At 40.5% G+C, this 23,985-nt stretch overlaps 1 protein-coding gene across 1 annotated transcript in view; it reads right to left on the reverse strand.

Annotated features, from left to right (window-relative positions):
• LPCAT1 (lysophosphatidylcholine acyltransferase 1) overlaps positions 1 to 23,985 on the reverse strand; it is a 66,395-nt gene that overhangs the window by 38,639 nt on the left and 3,771 nt on the right. Inside the window, 5 exon segments of the mRNA XM_086609128.1 lie at positions 1,248 to 1,306; positions 3,749 to 3,809; positions 5,323 to 5,435; positions 18,957 to 19,171; positions 20,645 to 20,787. Of these exon segments, the coding sequence (XP_086465254.1) occupies positions 1,248 to 1,306; positions 3,749 to 3,809; positions 5,323 to 5,435; positions 18,957 to 19,171; positions 20,645 to 20,787 (591 nt within the window).

Genomic DNA, 23,985 nt, shown 5'->3' on the forward strand with positions numbered 1-23,985 from the left:
ATTAGTTGACTGCCATCACACCTTGTCTCAGTCAAGAGCAAGTGGTGGTCTATATATATTAACTTTACTTTGTTTCTTTTCTTTTTTAATCAAGCATGTGTTTTATACCAACCTACAAACTGACAGAAAGAACAATGAATGGAAACAGTTACAAAACAAAAGCACTCAAGTACCAAGAGGAAACAAAATCCTTCCTTAGATCAAGGCGTTGTTAATAGGATAGTCAAAGAGAGATAACGTAAGATCTTCTGACGTGACACGCATCAGCAAAGAGGCAAGGTAGTCCTTATTTTACTTTTGACACTCCTCCTATCCTCCCCTAAATAACTTCTATTTTAGAAGGGGACAGACTGGACATGAAAACAGCCGCAGAGGGCTCAAAAAGAAACTTCAAGTATAAAAGCTAGCAAATTTCACCAGGAAGCATCTTCTAATTAACTGAGGAATGCAGACAGACAGGATTCTGGCTACAGTAGGACAGGAAAGTATCTACATCAGGTAAATTGAATAATAATAAAAAAAACCCAAACCTTTCTTCTCTGCTTTCCTGTAGGCTTGATCTTGAAGTAGCTGAGGTGAGTTTTGTCTTAATTTGTTTGCCTGTATCTTCACAAGCATTTGTAAAAATTGTTTAATTTAGATATTGTAAATAAACATTGTAATTTGCATCTTACTTGAATCTGATTTATATTGAAGGACTACTTCAAGTTAGCTAGAGCCTAGCATTCCTTGGCCAAGAGCACATTGAATGTAAAACACAGACAAGATGACAACTCAAAGGTGCCAAGGTCCTCAACACATTATTCTATTATCATTTAGCTAGTTGCATTAATTTGTGACTAACACCCCCACTGGCAGGAGGCACAGAAGCATCTTCCAGCAATAAATGACATTAAGAAAACTCTCCAGCGCACACTGCAGTAACAGAGAGCACACGGGAACACGGATCCTAGACAGAAATTGACATTTATCTTCTCATTTGTACAGTACTTCTCATAACAACCTGAAATAACTTTCAGAGTTCTGTTTTAAAGTAGTAACCTAATAAAAGCAGGAACATTTAAACTGTCTCGGTTAAGACTATTTATATTGCTAAATGCTTAAGGAATACATATTTAGTCAATAGGCATTTATTAATGCTTTCCAAATTTCTAAACCTAATTATTTAACCTAAAAGATTACAGAACTGCCAATATATTTAGAGGAAAATGCCCAATATTTCCAATAACACTGCAAGCTGAACTTACCAGTTTGTTTGGATAACGTAAAACCACTGGCTGTACAGGAACTCCAGGAATAAATGCTCCTAGAAGGCACATATGACAATTACTTTATAGTGCATATTGGTACAGAAGAAATTTATTGCAGCAAAGAAAAAAATATGCATAAGAATTAGTTAACAGTAAAAAAAAATAAGATTCGAAAGTAGCCTCAAAGGTAATCTAAAGTAAGCACTGGAGAATGACAATGTATACCCACCTTTTCAGCAGATAAATAACCAAGAACGCTTGCTTACGTTCTCTAAATTATCCTCTACCACTTACATAAATTGTCATGTATACAAGTCAAAGCCCAGTACCAAATCCAGCTTGATAAATTATTAAAAAAAATATAAGCATGTGCAAGATAGTTAAGTCAATATATTCCCTGTGGTCAACAGTATTCTTTAGTGAAGAACCTAAGCTTTCTTATGCAAAAGCAGCTTTCTATTTTTAGCTGAGCAACATGGATTTATAAGAAATTTATCATCTCTGAAATAACAGAATTAATGTAACTTCTAATCTGCAGCTATGGAAAATCTAATAGTTAGAAAGTATTCAACTAGAGCTATTGTATAGAAGTATCGCTTCATTTCATATAAAATTACAGCTCAGATAAATAAGTAGCACAAGATCGTTAAGTATCGTTTGCTAATCATTTTCTTAGTTTCTAGCACAAAGATTGGGTAAGCATAACTATCTTGTTTAAGATATTTCTAAACATCTTTTTCTTGTGAAAACAAAGACAGCTGCGTTCAAACTGCTGTTTATAGCAATTTGCTAAGTTCTGCCTAATATTTCGATTAAAATTAAGAACCAAACAACGGAAGTGTACTGTATTCTTAGCTTTACATGTGCTTTACAGAATAAGTGCCTAAATGTAAAAGTAGTAATTGTTAACAGAGTATAAACATCTTTAAATGAAGGTTGTCTGAATGGGATCCTGCAGACATTTGGTTCTTGGCCCTGTGGTACTTTCTATTCAGTCTCTAAGAACAACAGCCTAAACAACTTTCAAAAGAATCGAAGACAGCAAAATCTGACTGGTAGATGACAACACCACCAATTTAAACAAAACTAGACTAGCTTGCCCTGTATGACTAGCTCGCACAAACACAAAACCGAAAAAGTGTGTAGTAAGAGGAAGGAGTGTAGGCCACACCAGTAGAATGGGAAAGACATCCTGAAGGCAGGTACTTGAATAGAGACCTAAAGTAATTTGATACATGAGGAATTCTGAGGCAAAGGATTTCTGGGAGGCTGGATGGATACAGAAGCAGGTTCCAGGAGGTAAAGTGAGATAGTCAAGAGGCAGACAGCAGCATGTACTAGACCAGAAGAGAGAAGGTAGAGTGGGGATTTGAGGCAGAAAGTATATGATGCCTGGAATGTCTATAGCACAGAGGGAGGGCAGGAAATCAAGGCTTTAATGAAGGATTCAGGCTGGTTTTCAAAGCATGGCCAGGATTCAGGTGGAGAGAGAGAGGGAGAGGAAAAGAGCGAAAGTGGATGTTCTTTCTCCTAACCGCCACTCATTCATCTAAAAAGGTAAAAGCTGAGAGGGGAGGAAGAAAAGCTTTCTGAGTGTTTGTTCAGGAGACAATACTGAGATTCCTTCAGCAAAATGAATCAGTGCAAGGAATCACAATGCTGACTCATTGCATGATATTCTAACAGCAATAGGTAAGTTGTAAGCAACACAAAATAGAAGACAGACAGCAGGACCAGAACACAACGAGCTACACAGAAACCTAGGAAGAGTCAAAAAACACATTCACAACTGCCTCGTTCCCCATCTCCCTACCTACATCATAAAGGCAAGTTTACATTAAACATCGGTGGTTCACTGCAGTATTGGCATTTCTCCCTACTGTAACTGCAGTTTACAGCTGCAACAATGTTTAGTGTTACACCCTCGACTAATGTAAGCTAAAAAGGTGATACTAACTGAAGAGCATAGAATGTAGACGTTAAAAAAAATAATGTAAAAAATTACAGTCTCTGTAACAGTGCTTTACTAGCAAGATGCTGGTGCCATCTTCACCAGAATGCAACTCAACAGAAGAGTTGGAAGGGAATCAACCACACACAACACAGCAACAAATGCTGCAGTAGCCTGAAATAGATACACTATAAAGCTTAAGGTATCTCCATGCTGCATGACAGACCCAAAATAGGAAATGGAGGAGGCAAGGGGAAAAAAAAAAGAAAAAGACAACCACAAACAAAAACCCAGTAAGAGGCATTAGTCCTCCAGGTCATATGCATCTCAGAAGCCAAGAAAAGAATCTGAATTATCAAAAACGTTTTGCTAAACAGTGGAACTACAATCCTTTTGTAGCATCAGAAAATTTCTATTCCAATTCCACCCTACTGCAAGATTAACTCAACTTCTGCAACAGCAAGCAAATTACAATGCAAGTGGTATTTCAGAAAACGAAGATACAAGAACATTCTGCAGAGAACAGAGAAATGAGCATCATACCTACCAGGCTTGAATGTAATTAGACAGGATCGGTTTGTGCAAGTGCCCTCTGGGAATATCATTATCTTGAAGTAAAAAAAAAGTTGACTTTTAAGAACTATTACAATGTGGATTTATTTATAAACACATCTTTTCAAAGCTAACATTAACTGAATATAGTAAAAAAAGTTTTCAGGGAAAAAACAGTGCTCAGTAAAGAAGTCAAGTAAAGTTCTGTCTTAATGGTAAAAATATTTTTCTTTATCTGTGAATTTGCCTTTCTTGACCTCCAATGATAATTCTATTTGATTGAAACATTGACAGCAACCAGAAACACTTGTGAGTGCAAGAGAATTTTCACAAAAGGTTTTGGTGCTGGTAAAAATACCATATTCTGTTTTGCACCAAAATAAAATTCCTGCTTCCAGGCTAAGAAAAGGAAGACTTATTTTCTTTTTGCATTTTTTACTTGGCATGTGCACAGATGTCAGAATGATAGAGGCTGAAAATATCTAAACAGAACTCTAACAAGGAAAAAAATGCTCAAGTTGAACCAAATTCAGAGGAAGAGGTTATATTGTAAAAAAAAAACGTTTTGGACAGCAAAAAGCCACGAACTCCTGAAATTCTGTTGTGTTACAGATCAAGATATTTAAACGAAATAAATACATATTATAAGAGAACAAAGCAACGGACTAGAATTAACATTACTAGTTTTATTGCCCACTCTGGTACTAGCTTGATAGGTATTCTGGAAATCACTTCAGCTCTGCAACTCAGTTTCTTCATCTGTAAGTAAGAATCTTTTATTTTAAAGTGCTTTGAAATCCATTGATGAAAGTCACAATGTGAAAACTATGTATCACCTGTCACATTGTTTATAACTGTCTATAACATTTCTGTGGTCCAGTATGCGGAGGTAACCACTGTAGTAGTAAACAATGCCATGAAAGACATACTGTATCCTAATCTCAAAAATTCACAAGAAGAATGCTTCAAATTTTCAAAGTAATCACATGCTTCTAGAAAACCGAGACCTTAGGTAGTCATCCCTTCCTTCCCATTACTTTCTTCCAAGGCACATTACAAATAGTCACATTTCACATGCACACAAAAAAAACCCCGAGCCACTTGTTTTAGCAATGCTTTCATCACATGGTCCAACAGAGGTGTACTCCAGTTATTGGAATATTTTAATTGCTTGGGCTGTCCTGGCCAGTATCGCATCTCCAATGACGACAGTTCGCCAAATCTTGAGAAGGTCAAGAACACACAACAATCTCCCAGGTAATTCTGCTGAGCACCTGATTTATTTTCTTCTTGGAGGACTTTTAAAACTTGCTACGGTCTGTCCATTTAGCATCACTTCATAGAGCTCTTTCCGTGTACTTACCCAGCCTCCCCTTGAAACATACTGCAACGAAAAGCTGGTGTTTTGCACAGATAAGAATCCTACATTGTATCTTCTAGAAAGCAGGGGAGGAAACACCATCCCCCACAAACCATCTAAAGCATCCCATAAGGAAAAAAGTAAACTGCATATCTCCAAAGCCTGGAAATGCCAAATACCATCTGTCACACAGTAGCAGTATACAGTACCTGTGGCCATTTACCATCAGACTGCGCACGCCTCTTTATCTCTTCAACAGTTTTTCTGCGAGAATCCTGGTCTGACCGAGATACAAATACTGGTCGGATGTATTTGATTAGAGCTGAAGAGGAGGGAAAATGAAAACAAGTAAACCAGCTTTTACTTCACCTTTGTTTGGAAAAGATTCACTCCCTCACCCAGTAGTCCTCTGGACAAAAATTTTGGTACAAGTACATAACTACTTTAATATACTACACTGAAAAATTAAATACTCCGCTGAATTACTGCAGTTTTATTGAAATATTTTCATGAATTTCTGTGAGGAAAACCATTTTCACAATTTTGGCACTCTGTACTAGTTCAATTTTTAATAGACCAATACACATACATCACAGATAACTGAAAACATGGTTGTACATTTTATGCATAGCTTTTAGCAACAAAGCAGCTATGGCTGACTATAGGCCATTTCCTCCTATCACAAAAATCACAAAATCTATAGCCACCCCCAACTCAGCAAAATAGCAGGAATCTCCCTAAGCAAGTGCTTCCAAAAGACATCCTGTGGGTCCAACTGGCACTGTCTTTAGAGCTTTTGTCTTCCATGACAGCTCAGCTTCACTGAAGGTACACCATCAAAGGTACGCCATACATGGATTACACTACCTTTTCTGGGGAATCAGCATCATCAAAAGAAAAACCACGCTTATTTTCTGAGCCATCACCTGTTTGGCTATTCCTTATACTAGATAGAATGGAAGCTTGCAATGGCAAGGACCAGCAGGAGGAACAGACTTCCCTCGAAGCCTGAGGCGCACTTGCAGAACTGCTTCACCGCTCTGCAGACTGAAGACCCCCATCACATCAGGAGAGAGGCTGGAGCTGAATAAGGCAGCCTGATCTGCTCCCTGTGTAACAACCAGCACAACTCAGAAAAGGCGACAGGTGATAGTGGTGAGCAATTCTTCTCTGAGACGTACAGGGGCACCCACTTACCCACCTGATGCACTCGAGAGAGGTGTGCTGCTTAATGGGGGCTTGTATGAGGGATGTCAACGAGAGATTATGAAGCCACATACAGCCCACTGACCATTATCTGCTGCTGCTGTTTCACATGGGCATCAGTGACCAGCTAGGAGCAGTCTGAGGAGCACCAAGAAGGATTACAGAATCCTGGGAGCAGCAGTAAAGGACACTGGAGCACAGGTCGTTTTTTTAATCAACCATCCCAGCCAAAGGGAAGCAGTTTGAAATAGCCAGTCGAATCTGGCAGATTGACAAATGATTACAAGACTGGTGCCACAGTCAGGGGTTTGGCTACTTAGACCACAAGACTCAGTTTGAGAAACCTGGTCTACTAGGGGCTGACAGAGTCCATCTGCCAGAGAAGGGGAAGAGCATCTTCGGTCATAGGCTTGCCAAGCTGGTGAAGAGAGCTTTAAACTCAAGTTGCAGGAGAGGGGAACCTCAATCCATCCCACTCCTACCAGTTTGATGCCCGTACCAGCAATAGATGGCCAGAGCCTGGAGAAGGATCACAAGTCAGCAGGAGTGCACTTGAAGAGTAGCACAAAGGAACCCAGACACCCCAACCAGTAAGTCAGCCTCATTAGGGGCCCCAACTTAAATGCCTCTATGCACGCACATGTAATGCAAGGAATAAACAAGAGGAGTTAGAGATGTGTGTGCATCTGCAGGGCTATGGTCTTACTGGCATCTCAGAGACATGGTAGGATGGCTCCTATGACTGGAGTGTTGGAATGGAAGGATACAGGCTCTTCAGGAAGGACAGGCAGGGGAGACGAGGAGGAAGTGTTGCCCTCTATATCAAAGACCAGCTGGAGTGCACGAACCTCCACCTGGGAATGGATGAGGAGCTGAACGAGAGCTTATGAGTCAGGATTAAAGAGAGGGCAGGGACAGGTGATATTATTGTGGGGGTCTGCTACAGGCCACCTGACCAGGAAGACAAAGCAGATGAGACCCTCTATAGATAGATAAGAGCTGCCTCACATTCACAAGCCCTGGTCCTCATGGGGGACTTCAACCACCCTGATATCTGTTGGAGGGACATCACAGCAGGGCATAAGCAATCCAGGCAGTTCCTGGAATGCATTGATGAGAACTTCCTTCTCCAAGCGACAGAGGAACCAACAAGGAGAGGTCCTATACTGGACCTTCTTCTCACCAACCAAGAGGGGCTGGTGGGGAACATGAAGCTCAAGGGCAGCCTTTGCAGTGATCACGAAATGGTGGAGTTCAAGATCCTTAGGGCAGCAAGGACAGTGCACAGCAAGCTCACTACCCTGGACTTCAGGAGAGCAGGAGAGCTCAGGAGCCGTGTATCCCAACAAAGAGGAAGTTGGGCAGAAACACCAGGAGGCCTGCATGGATGAACGCAGAACTCCTGGACCAACTCATACAAAAAAAAAAAGTAGTCTACCAAGGGTGGAAGCAAGGACAGGTAGCCTGGGAGAAATGCAGGGAAATTGTCCAAGCAGCCAGGGATCAGGTTAGGAAAGCGAAAGCCCTAATAAGAGTTAAATCTGGCCAGGGACATCAAGGGCAACAAAAAAAGCTTCTGTAGGTACACTGTTGACAAAAAGAGGACTAGGGAAAAGGTGAGCCCTCTCCAGAAGGAAATAAGAGACCTAGTTACCTGGGATATGGAGAAGGCTGAGGTATTCAACGACTTTGCCTCAGTCTTCACTGGTAAGTGCTCTAGCCGCACTGCCCAAGTTGCAGAAGGCAAAGGCAGGGACTTGGAGAATGAAGAACCACCCATGGTACGAGACAATCAGGTTTGATACCACCTAAGGAACCTGAAAGTGCACAAGTCCACGGTACCTAAGGAGATGCACCCACAGGTCCTGAGGGATCTGGCGGATGAAGTTGCTAAGCCACTATCCATCATAAATAAGAAGTTGTGGCAGTCCGGTGAAGTTCCTACCGACTGGAAAAGGAAAAACATAGGCCCCATTTTTAAAAAAGGAAAAAAGGAAGACCTGGGGGTACTACAGGCCAGTCAGTCTCACCTCTGTGTCTGGCAAGATCATGGAGCAGATCCTCCTGGAAACAATGCTAAGGCACATGGAAAATAAGGAGGTGATTTGCGACAGCCAACATGGCTTCAGTAACAACAAACCATTAACCACAATTTTGGTGGCCTTCTACGATGGTGTTACAGCATTGGTAGATAAGGGAAGAGCAACTGATGTCATCTACCTGGACTCCTTCAAAGCATTTGACACTGTCCCACATGACATCCATGTCTCTAAATTGGAGGGACATGGATTTGATAGATGGACCACTCGGTGGATAAGGAATTGGCTGGATGGTCTCACTCAAAGAGTTGTGGTCAACAGCTCGATGTCCAAGTGGAGGCCAGTGAAGAGTGGTGTTCCTCAGGGGTCAGTACTGGGGCTGGTGCTGTTTAACGTCTTTGACGGCAACACGGACAGTGGGATCGAGTGCACCCTCAGCAAGTTTGCTGACCACACCAAGCTGTGTGGTGTGGTCAACATGCTGGAGGGAAGGGATGCCATCCAGAGGGACCTTAACAGGCTGGAGAGGTGGGCCTGTGAGAACCTCATGAAGTTCAACAAGGCCGAGTGCAAGGTCCTGCATGTGGGTTGGGGCAATCCCAAGCATAAATCCAGACTGGGTGGAGAATGGATTGAGAGCAGCCTGGAGGAGATGGATTTGGGAGTGCTGGTTGATGAGAATCTCAACATGAGCCGGCAATGTGCGCCTGCAGCCCAGAAAGCCAACTATATCCTGGGCTGCACCCAAAGAAGCGTGGCCAGCAGGTTGAGGGAGGTGATTCTGCCCCTCCGCTCTGCTCTTGTGAGACCCCACCTGGAATACTGCCTTCAGCTCTGGGGCTCCAAACATAAGAAGGACATGGACCTGTTGGAATGAGCCCAGAGGAGGGCCAGAAAGATGATTTGAGGGCTGGAGCACCTCTCCTACGAAGACAGGCTGAGAGAGTTGGAGTTGTTTAGCCTGGAAAAGAGAAGACTCCAGGAAGATCTTCTAGCAGCCTTCCAGTACCTAAAGGGGGCCTACAAGAAAGCTGGAAAGGGACTTTTTACAAGGGCATGTAGTGATAGGACAAGGGGCAATGGCTTTAAACCGAAAGAGGGTAGATTTAGATTAGATATAAGGAAGAAATTCCTCAGAGTGGTGAAGCACTGGAACAGGTTGCCCAGAGAAGTTGTAGATGCCCCATCCCTGGAAACGTTCAAGGCCAGGTTGGATGGGGCTTTAAGCAACCTGGTGGAAGGTGTCCCTGCCCATGGCTGGGTGGCTGGAACTAGATGCTCTTCATGGTCCCTTCCAATCAAAGCCAGTCTATGATTCAGATATCAGGCACACTCTCCCTGGCTCAATGAAAAACATCTTACATAGCCAGACACAAAAAAAGCATGAGTAAGAATGAGAAATCAATCCATAATATGCTCTCTATGCATTTCTGTCACAAAGACACTGAGGCCCACTTACAAAATAATAAGTAGCATATACAACTCTCTTACAGTATCAAAAAGCACTACAAGAGAAGCATCTTCAGCTATACTACTTCATGCTTTTATTTAAGCAGGTTGACTTCAAATACCTTATCATTTTTTTATCTTCTAATCTTATTTGAAGGTTCAAGAGTCACTAAATCATTAGCTCTTCTATTTGCCTAAAATATAGTTCTGATATTTCCAACTACCGTGAGATGAGTTTCCTGACACTAGTTCCATAATTTTCTTTTGTGAAGGATCATGTTGCTGCATTGATGGATCAGCCAAAGCTTGAAACGTGAAGAAAGCAAAACTGTGTAAGGAATTACAGTCCCGTACTCAGTAAAAGATGCTGGTTCTAGTGTTACCCCACTGGCAGTTTAGCCAGCAACTCCCACAAAATCCTTCAATGGTTCAGCGAGACTAATCTGTAACACCTTATAGAAAGTTACTAAACATTCAGCCAGCCTCTGAAATTCTGCTTTTATCTCACAAGTTGCCAAAGCTTAGGAAACAGTATATCAAATAAAAGTTACTATACTCTTTCACTTTTTCCTATATGCCTGCTCTTAGACAACATCCATAGAACAATGCTTGCTATGGGAGCAAAGATCATCATGGACCAGCCAGGGTTACTACTGTGGGAAGGTAAAAAAAACACATACACACACACACCCCGCCCCCCTCAAACAACCATACACAAGAAAAATAGAAAAAGAAACAAAAGAACAAGGAAAAAGAAATGCAAAGGAAATCATACTTGGCTTCATACCTCTGTTCAGTTTTTTTTCTTAGTGATGGTAGTCCTGAGTTTCCCCTACTGCTGCAAATTACTATTCTGTAACAAACCCAAGATTATTGAGTAAAAGAAAGCAAAAAGAGACTCAAGCATCCTCAGCCATCGCCCTGAAATTTCTTCTACAGTAGGCCCAAATGATGGAATTCAGGTTACTTCAGGCCAAGGAATGAAAAAGATAATTCTAGAGCTCTGAGGTTCTTATCTGAGAATATGCTACAAGCAGGATCTTCTTTATAACACAAAATTAGCAGGCAGATAGTTTTTACTTAGGGTAGTATGACAGAAACATCAGACTATAGACAACTTACCAGTTTTGAGTCTCTAACCACTAATGTAAACTATATCTAAAAACTGGACAAGCAAGCAGGGTTAACCTGGGAGCTTTTCTGTTACAACCTTCCCAAAAGCAAGCTACTGCAATGTTACCAAGCGCCAGAATAACACACTGCAAATTATCTTACAAATGGACAACACCATGAACAGCAACACACCCACACGAAGAGAAAAACTGTTACGGTATGCTGAAAAAGAACAGAGACAACGGAAAGGTTGGTTTCCTATGGATTTGTCCTGCCTGTTGAATTACTTGATACAAAATAGGTTGCAAGGTAAGCTTGTTTCTTCTCTTATGGTTCAGACACTATTTTCATGGAGCTTGGAGAACTTAGTGTCTTTTAAACTATTAACATATTTCAGATATGTGTGAAGCCATCACTATTTCAACCCATCACATCAAATCTTAGCCTAATAGACAGGGTGATCATATTAAATCTTACTTCCTTAGGGATCAGACTAAAAAGCTGACAGAATTCTTGTTTTAATGTTAAACAGCAACTTAAGATCCTGTCAGACACCAACTACCAGGCCCTTAGTGGCTAAATTCAGCAATTTAAGTAAAATTGAAACTCTGTCATCAGTAAGAAGCTGAAAGTACATATCAAGGGAAGACTAGCTCTGTACTTGCCTTTTCTCATAAACTCTTTTCATAACCGCTTTTGAAAACAGAATACAAGGCTACATAGACCTTTACTCTCTCCACATATTTTCACGTTCAGTAAATACACAGGAATCTGAAAATTCAAAGGCCATCCCACATTGATCTGTGCAAGAAATAATAAGCAGCAGGGCCAAAGGTCTGTAAAGAGAAGCTGAGAAACGTACCAAATAGGAGGACAAGATGAGACTGTGGTCAGAAGTCAAGCCGAAACATAAAGAAGGCTGGAGAGACAGTACTGTAATATATGACGCAAAGAATAGACAGGAGAAAAACCAGTACACATGAAAATGCTTCAGAGAGCTGGCATACCGAGCAACTAAAGGAAATAAGCAGCACTGTGCACTATGCATAATAAATAGAAGGGAATCTTAACCTCTTCTGCTCATCAATTTAACTGTCCAAGACCAATTGTGACCAGGTAGCGAAGACCACGGCTCAAGTGTTCAGAGATGCTGAAAGATGTGCTTGCCCATCTCCTCTCACTCCACTAAAACCACGCTTAAATTATAAATTCCAGTAGGTGATGGCAGACAATCCCTCAATTCACAAAATTGACCTTGCCAGTATCATTATTCCAGCTTTTTCTCTAGCAGTGTCAGTCGTAATTGACATAGCTACTCTCATCCCCAACTTCAGCTCATTGCAAGTAGTCCTGAAGACAGGTGACACATGCTGTACTTCACCTTCTCAAGCAGGAGCCTGTAATTTAAACAGCACTGCCAGTAAGTAATCCAAACCTCTGCCTCACAGGGCAGCCAGAATGCCACAGATACATTAACCAACAGAAAGTTGCTCTAGCATGAAACAGCCTTTTCTGAGAGAACCTGCGAAAATTCAGTATTGCTTTAATTGCAAGGTGTCACGTCCAACTGATTTCAGAACCATAACTCCCATGTAATCATTTCAAGCATCAGCTGATGCATAAGCAAAAAAAAAGTTTCTCTGATGAGCCAAACACATAAAATTGGTGTCAACAAACTTCTCAGCATAACAGGAAAAAAAAAAAGTATTTCACCTTTCTGTTTCCAGGCAAATGTGGGTGAGGAAACCTTATTCCTAATCAAGACACAAAGCACTATTTAACATACAATAGAAGAAAGTATTGTAACAAACCATTTAGATTATGCTTGACAGTTACAACCATATAGTAGATAAAGCTACACTGGCAGCATCACCACTGGTCTACAAGGCATCAGAGAACACAAAGAGCAACAGAATGGCAATGTGGCACTAAATACTGTTGTTCTAAAACATATCCATACATACATTTTCGAGTAGGCAGCTACGTTTTCACCACTGTAGAAACAGCATCAGCGTGACAGATCTGCTGCAAGAGTAGAGAATGCTGAACCTGAGGCTTCCACTCCACCTCTCCTCTGAGCAACATAAAATCCCACCATGTACATTCCTCTGACAGCAGGGCCAACACAACTGTTTGCATTTAACATAGAGGCAGGCTGTGTAATACAAGACTTGCAGCGGGATACCCATTTACAGTATTGACTCCTTGATTTTTCCTACGATGGGCAAAAATATGGATTACTTTTCTAACAGCAGTTGCCCTTTTGTGCATTCTGTATTTAGGGCTTACAAAACCACAAAGGTTAAAGGCTGAAGAGTTGCCTTACTCAAATGAACATGCTCACCAAGTTCTGAACTCGCATCTTTTCTAATGAAGCAGTATCTAATAGGAAAACTGCTCTTTCCTGGACAGAAAAGAAGAAAACAAATCTGCAAGGGGCTCAAAAGTCTTCAGAAGGTTATAGAGAAAAAAAACATTAAGGTTCCAGAATAACATGGCTTCCTGTGTATATGGACACAGAGATCTTAAAAAGGGAAAAAACCTCAAACCCACACACAACAAATACACAAAGTTGTATCAATGCACAAAATTGAATTAAATCAAAATTAGGATCTTTTCCACTTGGAGTTCCACCATTCTTACAGAAATAACGTTATTGTAGTCATGGTACTCTACATGAGATTTGTAAATTTAGCAGTAGCATCCTATCAGAGCAGCAACCATTCACAGAAATACATACTTTTTCAACCCAAGCTTGAACCAACCATTAAAGCTAAATATGTGTCAAGAACAAGTTCTCTGAGTTTGACTAAATGCTCAGAAGATGGACCACCTGACAGAACAGATACCAAGTATTCCTGGTATAGAGGCAGTGTTAATGGGAAAGTTTTTCTCCCTATTTCCAAAGAGAAAGGCAAGAAACATGCAGTCTGTAGGACAAGGAGAACAAGAGTAAATTCTGTGGTATTTGGGTTGGTCTTTCAAAATGCGATCTACTTCCTTTAAGGACTTCTTGAGGGACAAAGACTCTTTTCATACCACAAAGATTGCTGTTTGCTCTCACACCTGCAATACCTGTATGAGGGCATGGCTGTATGTTTTAGCTTTCTGTTGCCAGTCTAAAAAGTATTTTATGAAGGCAGTTGTGTTGGTTTGCAGGTTTCTTATATACTGCAGTTTGTAACTTCCATAAAGGATATTAACTAGGGTGCTTAAAAAAAGTAATGGTGGCTTAGGCATTGCAGCAGCAGCTTAAATGAGATGTAATTGTTACTGAATTTATGGTGGGTAAAAAAAATAATAATCTGAGTCCAGCATTCCAACCCAAGCAATAAAGGCATATCTATAACACATGGGTGACACTGCAACTATTTTAAGTCTCTAAGAGAGCTCCTGTGAGGACCATTTGGGTGCCCACAGCCTGAAGGAAACATTGAATTTCGAAACGGAAGTTTTTAAAGGAGAGGATGAAATAGATAAGCTTGGCAATAATGTCGAAATGCTCCTCAGAACTGGGGAGCTCATTTGTGTACTCCAGACAGGCTACAATGCCAACATGGCACATGATGTTGGCATTCAAGCTGGTGACCTTAACAGTGTTTAAGCTGCTGATTTACAGCATACGAAGAGAAGAAATCTGTGATGCCTTCATCTTAAAGCAGGTTTTTTCAAAAGGCACTTAAGAACTGTTTTGATGAATCTCAGAAGTAGTTAAATGTGAGATTCTCACTGAAGAATTACAGGTGGGTCTAGCACAGTTCTCTTCCTTGTGTGCCTTGGAAGGTATGTGAGGGGCTGGGAAAAAGCAATTGGGGTGGAGGACTGGAGGATTAGGTTGCATAACAGAGCTGATGAATAAGTAATTTGGCATCTTTTAAGTTCTGAGACAAAAACATACGCAGCCATCATAGCATAAATATTTCCCACTAAATCACTTACTTCTTGTCTTTTAGTCATGATGCTCAAGAAAGGCCTATAAAGCACTTCTTTTAAAAGATGCGCTTGAACAAAAAAATCAGAAGTCCACTAGATGTGAAAAACACTGCCCAAAATAGAACTGATCATTTTTACAGCACAGTATGATTCTCCCTTCCTCTATAGCTCTTCTATATTCTGTCAAGTACAAACGACCTCCTTCCCCTTTATAAACTTAAGCTAACATATCCCCCCATTCATTTCACAGGTACCAACTTCTCTTTTCAGAGGGTGAGGTTACAGATGTTGAGAAATTGCTTAAAGTTTAAATTAGCTAATCACCTTAGATTTAGTTTTTAAAAATTCATACCACAGAAGATACTTGAAACACAAAAGTAGTCCAACAAAATCCCCACCAAATCGTATTTATTGACAAATTCCTTTTCCTTCTTATTGAAGTATTTGTGCAGTAGAACTGACCACTTCAGCAATGAAAAATAACTTTCATCCAGGTTACTTTACCAGCCAAAAATAAGGTAGTGACGTGTAACTGTCCAGAATTTATGTAAAGACCTTGTCTTGACTTGTAGTGAGGGAGGTCCAGTAGACAAAACAGGAAAGTTTAAGGATCTGTGCTGATGAATGAACTCATCTTACTTCTTCAGCCAATGTAAGGAACAACAGGTTCATAGATGTCATCTTCTCTGGGCTGCACACTTTACACTAGAGTGGTCCAGTGAACGTCACATCTCCAACCTACATAAACTCTGGAAAGTCATTGTGCAGAAATACATGTCCTTCTTCAGCATTGTGGTGATGTGCTCCATCTGTTCTGGCATTTTTCTACTTACCAGATATTGGGAGGTTTTTTGATGATTGCTGAAATCTCATTTACATTTCGGCAAGCTGTTCCTCCCAGAGTTTGTTAACTCTCTGTGTGTGCCAAGTGGGTAATTTTCTTTACTACCGATCAACTAACTGAAGAGGTCATAATTCTTCTCTGTTGGAGCAAAAGAGTATTTTTTTGATCTGGCTTTTCTTCTTTTTGTTTTCCTAAAAAGAAGGAAGTTGTCTGAAACAGTCACAAGACTTAAGTCTGCTTCTGAAATTTGACTGCGCGGTCCAGGAGAGCTGCCTTCAAGTTGGAAAGCAATAAAACACTCATACACAAAAACACTTGTGAAATACTTCCAATCCCATAAAGAACAGGCTTTTAATCATCTGGACTTAAAAGTGCATCAAAAGCTTCATATTCCATGACTGGCAAACTAAGGGTACAATAATACAGGCAGCTGCTCCAGAAACCTATTAAAGTACTCTCAGAACCAATCCTGGTAACCAGTTAGCAATCAGATCTTTTTGTGCCTGCAAAAGCACCTGATCCCATTGCACATTCTGTACAATGTCCTGATAAACACTGTCATTACATCAAAAAAACAGTGTATTTACATCATATTTGGATATTGAAGATCTACACTTCATCCAAAGTCTTCTGCTGCTTCATTTTTCACATGCTGAAGCCTGCTCACAAAGTTAAATGAAGGTACTTTATTCAAAACTTCCCAGAAGATTGTGAATGACCATTAACAAGACTCAATTGAGAGACAGCAAGGTTAGGATTATCAATGGCTGGCTCCAAAACTCCACTGGAGCTGGTACAACAAGTTTAAAAGATTTGCAAAACTGAAGAACATAAAAATCAATGATGACTTCTCTGGGATAAATTCTAGATGAATGTCTAGAGTGTTGACAATTCACAATCTGAGAAAAATATGACCACCTTTTCACAGATAGCACAAGAGAAATACCAGTGGTCTCATAACATGAAATAATTTTGTGTGTGTATGTAGAGAAGTGTAAATAACATTGGTATTAAAACACTAGAACAAAGGAGGAGAGGATAGTATCATTTCCTTCACAGACAACTTCTTTCAAAAAGTAAAAAAAAAAAAAAAAAAAAATCACAACTTTACTCCACTGAAAAGTTTTCACTAAATTGTACGCCAAACTAATCATTGCAGTGATTACTTACCTCTGTTAGGTCCATTTACATTAATAACACAAACTGTTGTGATTAATGCTGCTTATATAAAAATAGTCCTCAAAAAAAAGTTTTTTTGAACTCGATCTCAGTTACGACTTCTACCATGTCTCATTTCTGTGGCATTTGTCTAAACACTTAAGAGACTACGTAATTTTTGTGGTTGCATGACATAAAGTGAATGCAGCTATACAGGACAAAACACTCATTTACTTGACTGCACTGTACATTCCAGTAATATTCCATCAAATCACTATATGTAGTTTTCTGGGTTTTCTGTTTTTCTGTAACTGGTTTTGCTCAAGTGAGTAATTTTTAAAATTTATTGCAATAAGTCTAGACTTTCAACTGAATCCTTTAAAAGTTACTTCAAAGTTAAATTAGGTATATAGGAAATACTTTGAACTACTCAATATGCATTATTTGTGCAACATCCAGTATAACTACAGCCTCCGTATCCCTACAGATTTTCCTCAGGCTTTCCTACTAATCCCCACTGAATTTACTATATGGAATAGTTGAGCAGCTATTATAGCATTCTGTCAAACACCATTCTGCCTTTTCATCGCGTTTTAGTAACACAACGTGGCCTGGTGTTACCTCACCTAGCCTGGATCTTCCAAACAGCCCAGCTGCAAGTGAAGGAGCGTTCCACGTGCACTACGTTATTTTGCTGGATCTAGCAATTATTAAACAGTCAACTGAGTATCCTGAGAAAGAAGATAAATCTGCCCCTACTTCTATGGCTGGACTGCTCCTAAATCCCAAGTTGGCCTGGAACACCTATATTGTACTGGAGTGTCCACACACCACCTCAAAACAATATCTTCTTTCAATATTGGACAAGGGAGTTCAATTTCTGCTTGTTTTCATGTAATGATTGTTTGTATACATTTGTTTTTAAAAACAGATGCCGAAACCCTTCTTGTTCAAAGCATCTATTAGTTTTTACATTGATTTTTCACTACCACAAACTTTCACTTAACTCTATTAGTCAAATATTCAATGACAGAGATAAAGCTTAGACCAGAACTGCAGCTCTACCTGATACGGACACACCTTTATACCAACAGATGCCTTACATGAGGTTTCCATATGTAACCACTCACCATTTGTGGCCATGTCTCAGCTTCTGGTTTCAAACATAACCTTAAAACCACATTGTCTAATAAAATTTTGGGAGGATGTCAACACCAACAGCCTGATTCCACTTAGCTGCAAAGGAACTCAAAGGTTTTGTTTAGACTTCTAAATTTAAGAGCCCCTGCCCAAGGCCAAAGTAAAATCTTTTGTCCTTTTCATACTACCATTAAAATCTACACAATGAGACACAGAAGATTCTTCTAACTACACACAGCAAGGAGGGTTTCTCCACAATGCTTCCACACAGACTTTGGTTGGAAGTCTACAAGCCTAAAAGCTCACACATTTTTTGGCACAACTGCACCAGAAATCACAGGTCTCTCTCAAGCCTTTGTGAGAATCTACACTGATAATTCCAAAGACAGTATTCAAACACCACTGACTTGGACATCTGCATTTCTTGTGACTAAATCTGAGTGCACAACAATCTGATCTTGCTCATCTCTCACACCCTGCCCGAAACAGGCTTATTGACGCATGAAGGATTAGCAGCACTCCCTCAAGGCAGGTACTATTCAGAGCAGACAACATTCCTAAAACACATTTCTGGGATGGCACCCCAACTCCCATCAAGAAAGAAGTTTTGGTGGACTTTCCCTATAGCCTCACCCTTTGCTTCTATAGCCCCATCCTAAATTGCTTTTCTATTTGTCAGGTCTTAAAATGTTGCAATTTCAATGCAAATTTAACCATGAGTTCCGTAGGATTGTTTTGACTTTGTACAATGATTCAATTTTGGGGAAAGGGAAAACAACCAAACCCACATCCCTCTCTTTTTTTTCTACGGACATACAAAGTAGACCGGAAAAAAAAAAATCTCACCATAAGTTATACTAAAATTTTCTTTGTGTTTCAGGCCTTGTCATACAAAACCAGTGAACTTCCTAAGTAATCATTTTTTAATTGTTCTTTAAAAATTAAGTATCTATCAACTTACTTCCCCAAACAGGAATATCTTTGCTTTCTGCTTTCATCACAATGGAGGCAAACGTCATAGTTACTGGAATGGCATCAAAGTAGGAAGAATGAGGAGCCACAGTTAATATTGCTGCTTCGGCCGGCAAGGCCCGTCTGCCTTTTACATTTATCCAGTGGAATCCACCAGCAAGCCACATCATCCTCATGATTGCTTTCAGCAAAACATCCACTATCCTGTAAAGAGTTGAGAAGAGTTACGCTGCCACAGGAAACGTTACATAAAAACTTTATAAGCACGACAAAAGTACAGATAGGATATACTGTTTAAAGAGAGCAGAAACACGGCATAGACCTTTTGTTGTCTCTTTCTCAGCAGATTTAAGACCACTTTTCAAGGTACACTGCCATTAAATTTTTTTCATGCCTGAATATTAATGCTTTTTAATCATAATAAGATTGGAATTTATTTTATCACTAAATTAATTTTGATTCAGACTTTGACAGTTGAGCGTCTTCTATACACTGTCTAATAATCCTTTCTAGTAACACCAAAAAAGCTCTAATAAAACAAATCCTGAAAAATGCTATTAGGATACTACTAGAATGCAACAACCCTGATTCTTGGGTTCAAATTTACCGAAACAAAATGGTGGAGAAGCGTAGGGCAGAGATACTCAAACACAGGGAGCTTCAGAAATATTTTACTTTCTTCCCTTTTCCCCATCTCCTCTTCAAGCATTCTAGGTTGGGTTTTTTTTTTGTGAGGTTTTGTTTGCTTGTTTTTTAAACTGTCTGACAGTCATGAAAAGAGAGACATTTACTCTGAACCAATGGAGTGCAAAAACCAAACATCACAAATTGTTATACTCACAGGAACTGGAGGCTGGAGAGCAGGGTGACACTGAAAACTGGATGAAACAGGGGAGGGACAATCTAAAAAGCTTCAAAATAACTGTATGCAAGATTGAAGGCAGTCCATTATTCCTTTAGTCATTATACTGATGTCATTCCAAATGAAATGCAAAGTGACATGCCTCTGTGGTTCTCAACCTCCTTCCCTCCTGTGATGCAAAATACAATCAGCTTCCCTCACGCTAATTCCTAATTTTAAAGTTCTCTACAGAAGAGGTAATACGCTCCTTCCTTGCTCCTCAAACGGCAGTTTTCATGGATGGGTGAACACTATCTTGCATTCTACCTTAATTAGCATTCCAATATCAAAGCAAGCACAGACTTACTAATAAGCACCAAAGTATGGGGTAAGCCCTCAAAGAATCAACACAAGCTTTGTCAATTCATCACCAGATAGCAAACAACAGGGTGAAGCAGTTTAAAACAACAATTTTGGACATGAAATCTGAGCATGTTCTGTAGTGACAATTTTCATAACAAGAAGTTGACATTACGAGAATAATTGAAATTGAAGGACATCACAATGAAGCTTCAGACTACATCCTCAACAAAGATATGAGGCCAGAAAAGACCAGTTTTTCTCCCTGCAACTCTTGGGTCACCTGCTACATCAAACAGTTGACATATTTTTAGTTTCCCATTTGAAGAAAGTGTTTAAATAATAATGTTTATATTTTTCTTTAGAAGAGAAAAGCAGGTCTGTGGGACAGATATCAGGTATTTCCAGTCTTCTCTATTTCAAACTGCTGAACTAAACAACGCTTCTCTCAGTATTTCACCCCATCAGTGACTCACCTTCGCCACCAGGAGAGGGGCTTTTCAAGCTCTTGCTCATCAGATCCCATTGATGCAATGAATGCAAAAGGCCAGGCCAGCAACATCATAAAAGCAGCAAAAAAGAGTCGGATAGGAAACAGAGTCAAGGTCATGAAGGCAACCTGCAAAATCCAAAACAAATGTGTAATTCTTACACAATCTTGGATGGAAAGAGCCAGCAATTCCTCGAAACAGATCTTAACTCAAAAATACCTAATGTTAAACCCAGCAGAATATGCTTTAATTCCAAACAAATAGTTGTGGTGTATGTGTAACAATTTTGTATTCACCAATCTTGATCACAGCTGAAACACAGCACGCTCTTTAAAGCGAACGCAGTCTTACCTTTCCATGCTTCCTCAGACCCTGTTTGCAGCAAACACATCCGCATGCTCTTTTCCCTTTCTGCAGCCTCACACTAAGTAAATATTTAGCATAGGTGGGTTGTAAATCTTAGTGCGCTACAGACAAGTCAGTCCATCAAAGCAGCTCACAGCCAGTGATGTGCACTTCTTCAGCAGGGTGCATTCACATGGCCAATACAGAGCCCAACTTGGAAAGCTCTTCCAGGACTGGGCAGGCACCAGTTCCTCTATTTTATCTTCTTGGAACCAGAAGTTGTGGGGGTACCACCGTGGGGAATACTGTGCAGAGACGCCTCTGGACAAATATCTAGCCACACATACGGATTTATGTTCCAGGCCTGTGCTAACAGGCACAACCTGCTGGTAAGCAGTTTTCAAGAAGTTATCCTCCCCTGGGAAGCTGTAGTGAACCTAGTTGCTTCTGCACCTCCTCCCAGCACTCTAGTTCTCAGAGTTCCCAGCCAGTCAGTCCTCTGCCTTCAACTTTGGTGCAAAACATGTCATGTTGGAACTTCTTCTACACTCTTTTGAGGAATTCTCCCCAACATAGGGCTTTCCTGAGCTGTTCTGAGTTGTTCCCAACTGTACTTTGAAAAACACAACTTTGCAACTATCTGTGCAATGATCCGCTTGCTCCAGGAAACAGTTCCAGGAGCCAAGAGTCCCATCACTCTCACTCAAAGTACAGGAAGAATGAAAAAAATCTCTTAAAGTGTAGGAGGTTACAGCTTCAGGTGATTGGCAAAGGGAGAGAGAACTAAACTAAAAATTGTTTGAAGCTGATTGGGGTAGCACCAGTGCTCCTCAAGCTGTACAACAGAGGCTAGCAGAAGATGAAGATCACACTATGAAATAGAAGGGCCATGGAAAGAAAGAGAATTCGAAAGGAAATATGCTACATATTCACAGGTGCACCAGATGAGGTAGAAAAGCACTTTTCAGCAGCACAATGGCTGGAGAAGGATGAGTAATGAGGCATAAGTGCTGTCTCACATTGTGCTTAATCTGACGCATCTTCAGGCTGCTGTGGAAAGGATTATTCATATTCTTCTTCTCTTCCCTGATGGAGATCTAGTCATCATGCAGCTCAGCTTTCCATTGATCAGTTCCTGCTTCCTCTGACTTCCCAAAACAGCTTAATAACCAACTCACCCTGTAGCCGCACAAATCTGTAGATTTAGCACAGAGGCAGGGAAAACACAGCAGGAGAAAAGCCTAAGTTACCAGTTTCAAATCCTGAGCTACTAGCCCACTGCAACAACAGATTCTATAGTGATGGTTCAGACTGGCACCATGATCTCAGAACAACCTGGTCTCAATCCCCAAAATAGGATTCCAGTCCCTGGGTGGAATGCTTCAGTTTGCAGAATTGGAAGAGAAAGGAATTTTTTTCTTAGATAAGCTAGTTTCCCAGATGAACCAGTTCAACCTCCCAAACTGACAATGGTCAGCTGAGCGCTGAAGTCATACCAACTCATGCGACTCTGCATCCATAGACAAGACCACCACATCTGGCAACAAACAGGGGAGCATTTATCTGCAAATTGAAGAGAGAGCAGCTGCCTTCTAGGCTCATAAGATGAGAAGGACCAGCTATCAGGAAAAAAGGAAAACAAAATGCAGGTGAGGATTGAAAACAAAACGCAGGTGAGGATCTCTCCTGAGATTCATACCCTCTCCCTCTCACTCCTCAAAGTCTCCTCCTATACCAGGGCAAAGCTGAATGGCAGGTGACTGGTGGTGAGCTATTTGGTCCTTTGCATCTCTGTAGCAATCTTTTGTATCAAGATCACTTTAGAGCCACATCACAGAAAGGATGCAGTAGTTGAATCCATAAGGTTGTGAAAGATGGTATAAATGGGTTTCCCTGCCCATGGCAGGGGGGTTGGAACTAGATGATCTTTGAGGTCCCTTCCAACTCTAACCATTCTACGATTCTATGAAATGTGTAGAAAAGGCCTCTTGGTCTTCTGTGTCCAGAGTCAGCAGTGGTGGAAATGTCCAGCAAGAAGCAGTTCCAGGCACACAGTGGTACAGGGTCAGGCTGTGACATTAGCCATCCCTTTTAGCAGGTGGCAGTGCAGTACCTGTCCACACAAGAAGTTTGATAGGAGAGAGAACTATGTTTGGCCCGTGAAGAAGGTTAGGAATCAACAAACACACTAACATTTGAAAAGCAGTTCAGTCTACATCTACATTCAGACACCTTCCTAGTTAAGAAAGCATCTACCCTGTAAAACCTATGTACAGTAGCAGAGTCAGCATCAGACAGAAAAAGGGAGAAGATCCTGTCACTACTGGTTGCTGTCAGAAATCAGAATGCAGGAGACACACACTCCTGGCCTGACCTTGTACAGACTTATTATTTCAGTGATCGTATTTCTACATGTTTAGGACATTCATCCAGACGTTTTCTATTAAAACTACAAATTCTATCTGGTAATAAGTCATATGTAAACACTTGTGTCAAACCACCTTTAAGATACATTTAAAAAACCCTAAAGGTCCATCTGGAGTTGTACCTTAGGAGGTTCAGGTCATGACCGATTTTCCCAAGAGGTGTTTGACTGCAGCTCATTTAACATTTGTTGGTCTACGGGATCTTACCTAGTTTTTCAGAAGTTGAGGTGTATGCTGTGAAAGACCCATGGACAACAGGAAAAGAGAGAACGGTCTTACAGCATGTAACAGAAGGCTGCCCTGGGAAACGATACTCTTCCACTAGAAGGGCTTCAATCTGATGGAAGGTGAGTCACTTCAACTAAATCGGTATCATGTTCTTGTTTACATATTCAGCATTCAGATTTGAGAATGAACTTTACAACGAAGTTGAAAAGGACTTAAGTTCATATTTCATAAGTTCTCCAAAACATCAGCTCCTACATATCTAAGCAGTGAGCAAGAGAATCAGAGTACCCTCGTTTCTCCTTCTGTACATCTCCATTTCCTGTCTTG

Source organism: Tauraco erythrolophus, chromosome 3 (assembly GCF_009769465.1).
Source record: "Tauraco erythrolophus isolate bTauEry1 chromosome 3, bTauEry1.pri, whole genome shotgun sequence".
Lineage (NCBI taxonomy): Eukaryota > Metazoa > Chordata > Aves > Musophagiformes > Musophagidae > Tauraco > Tauraco erythrolophus.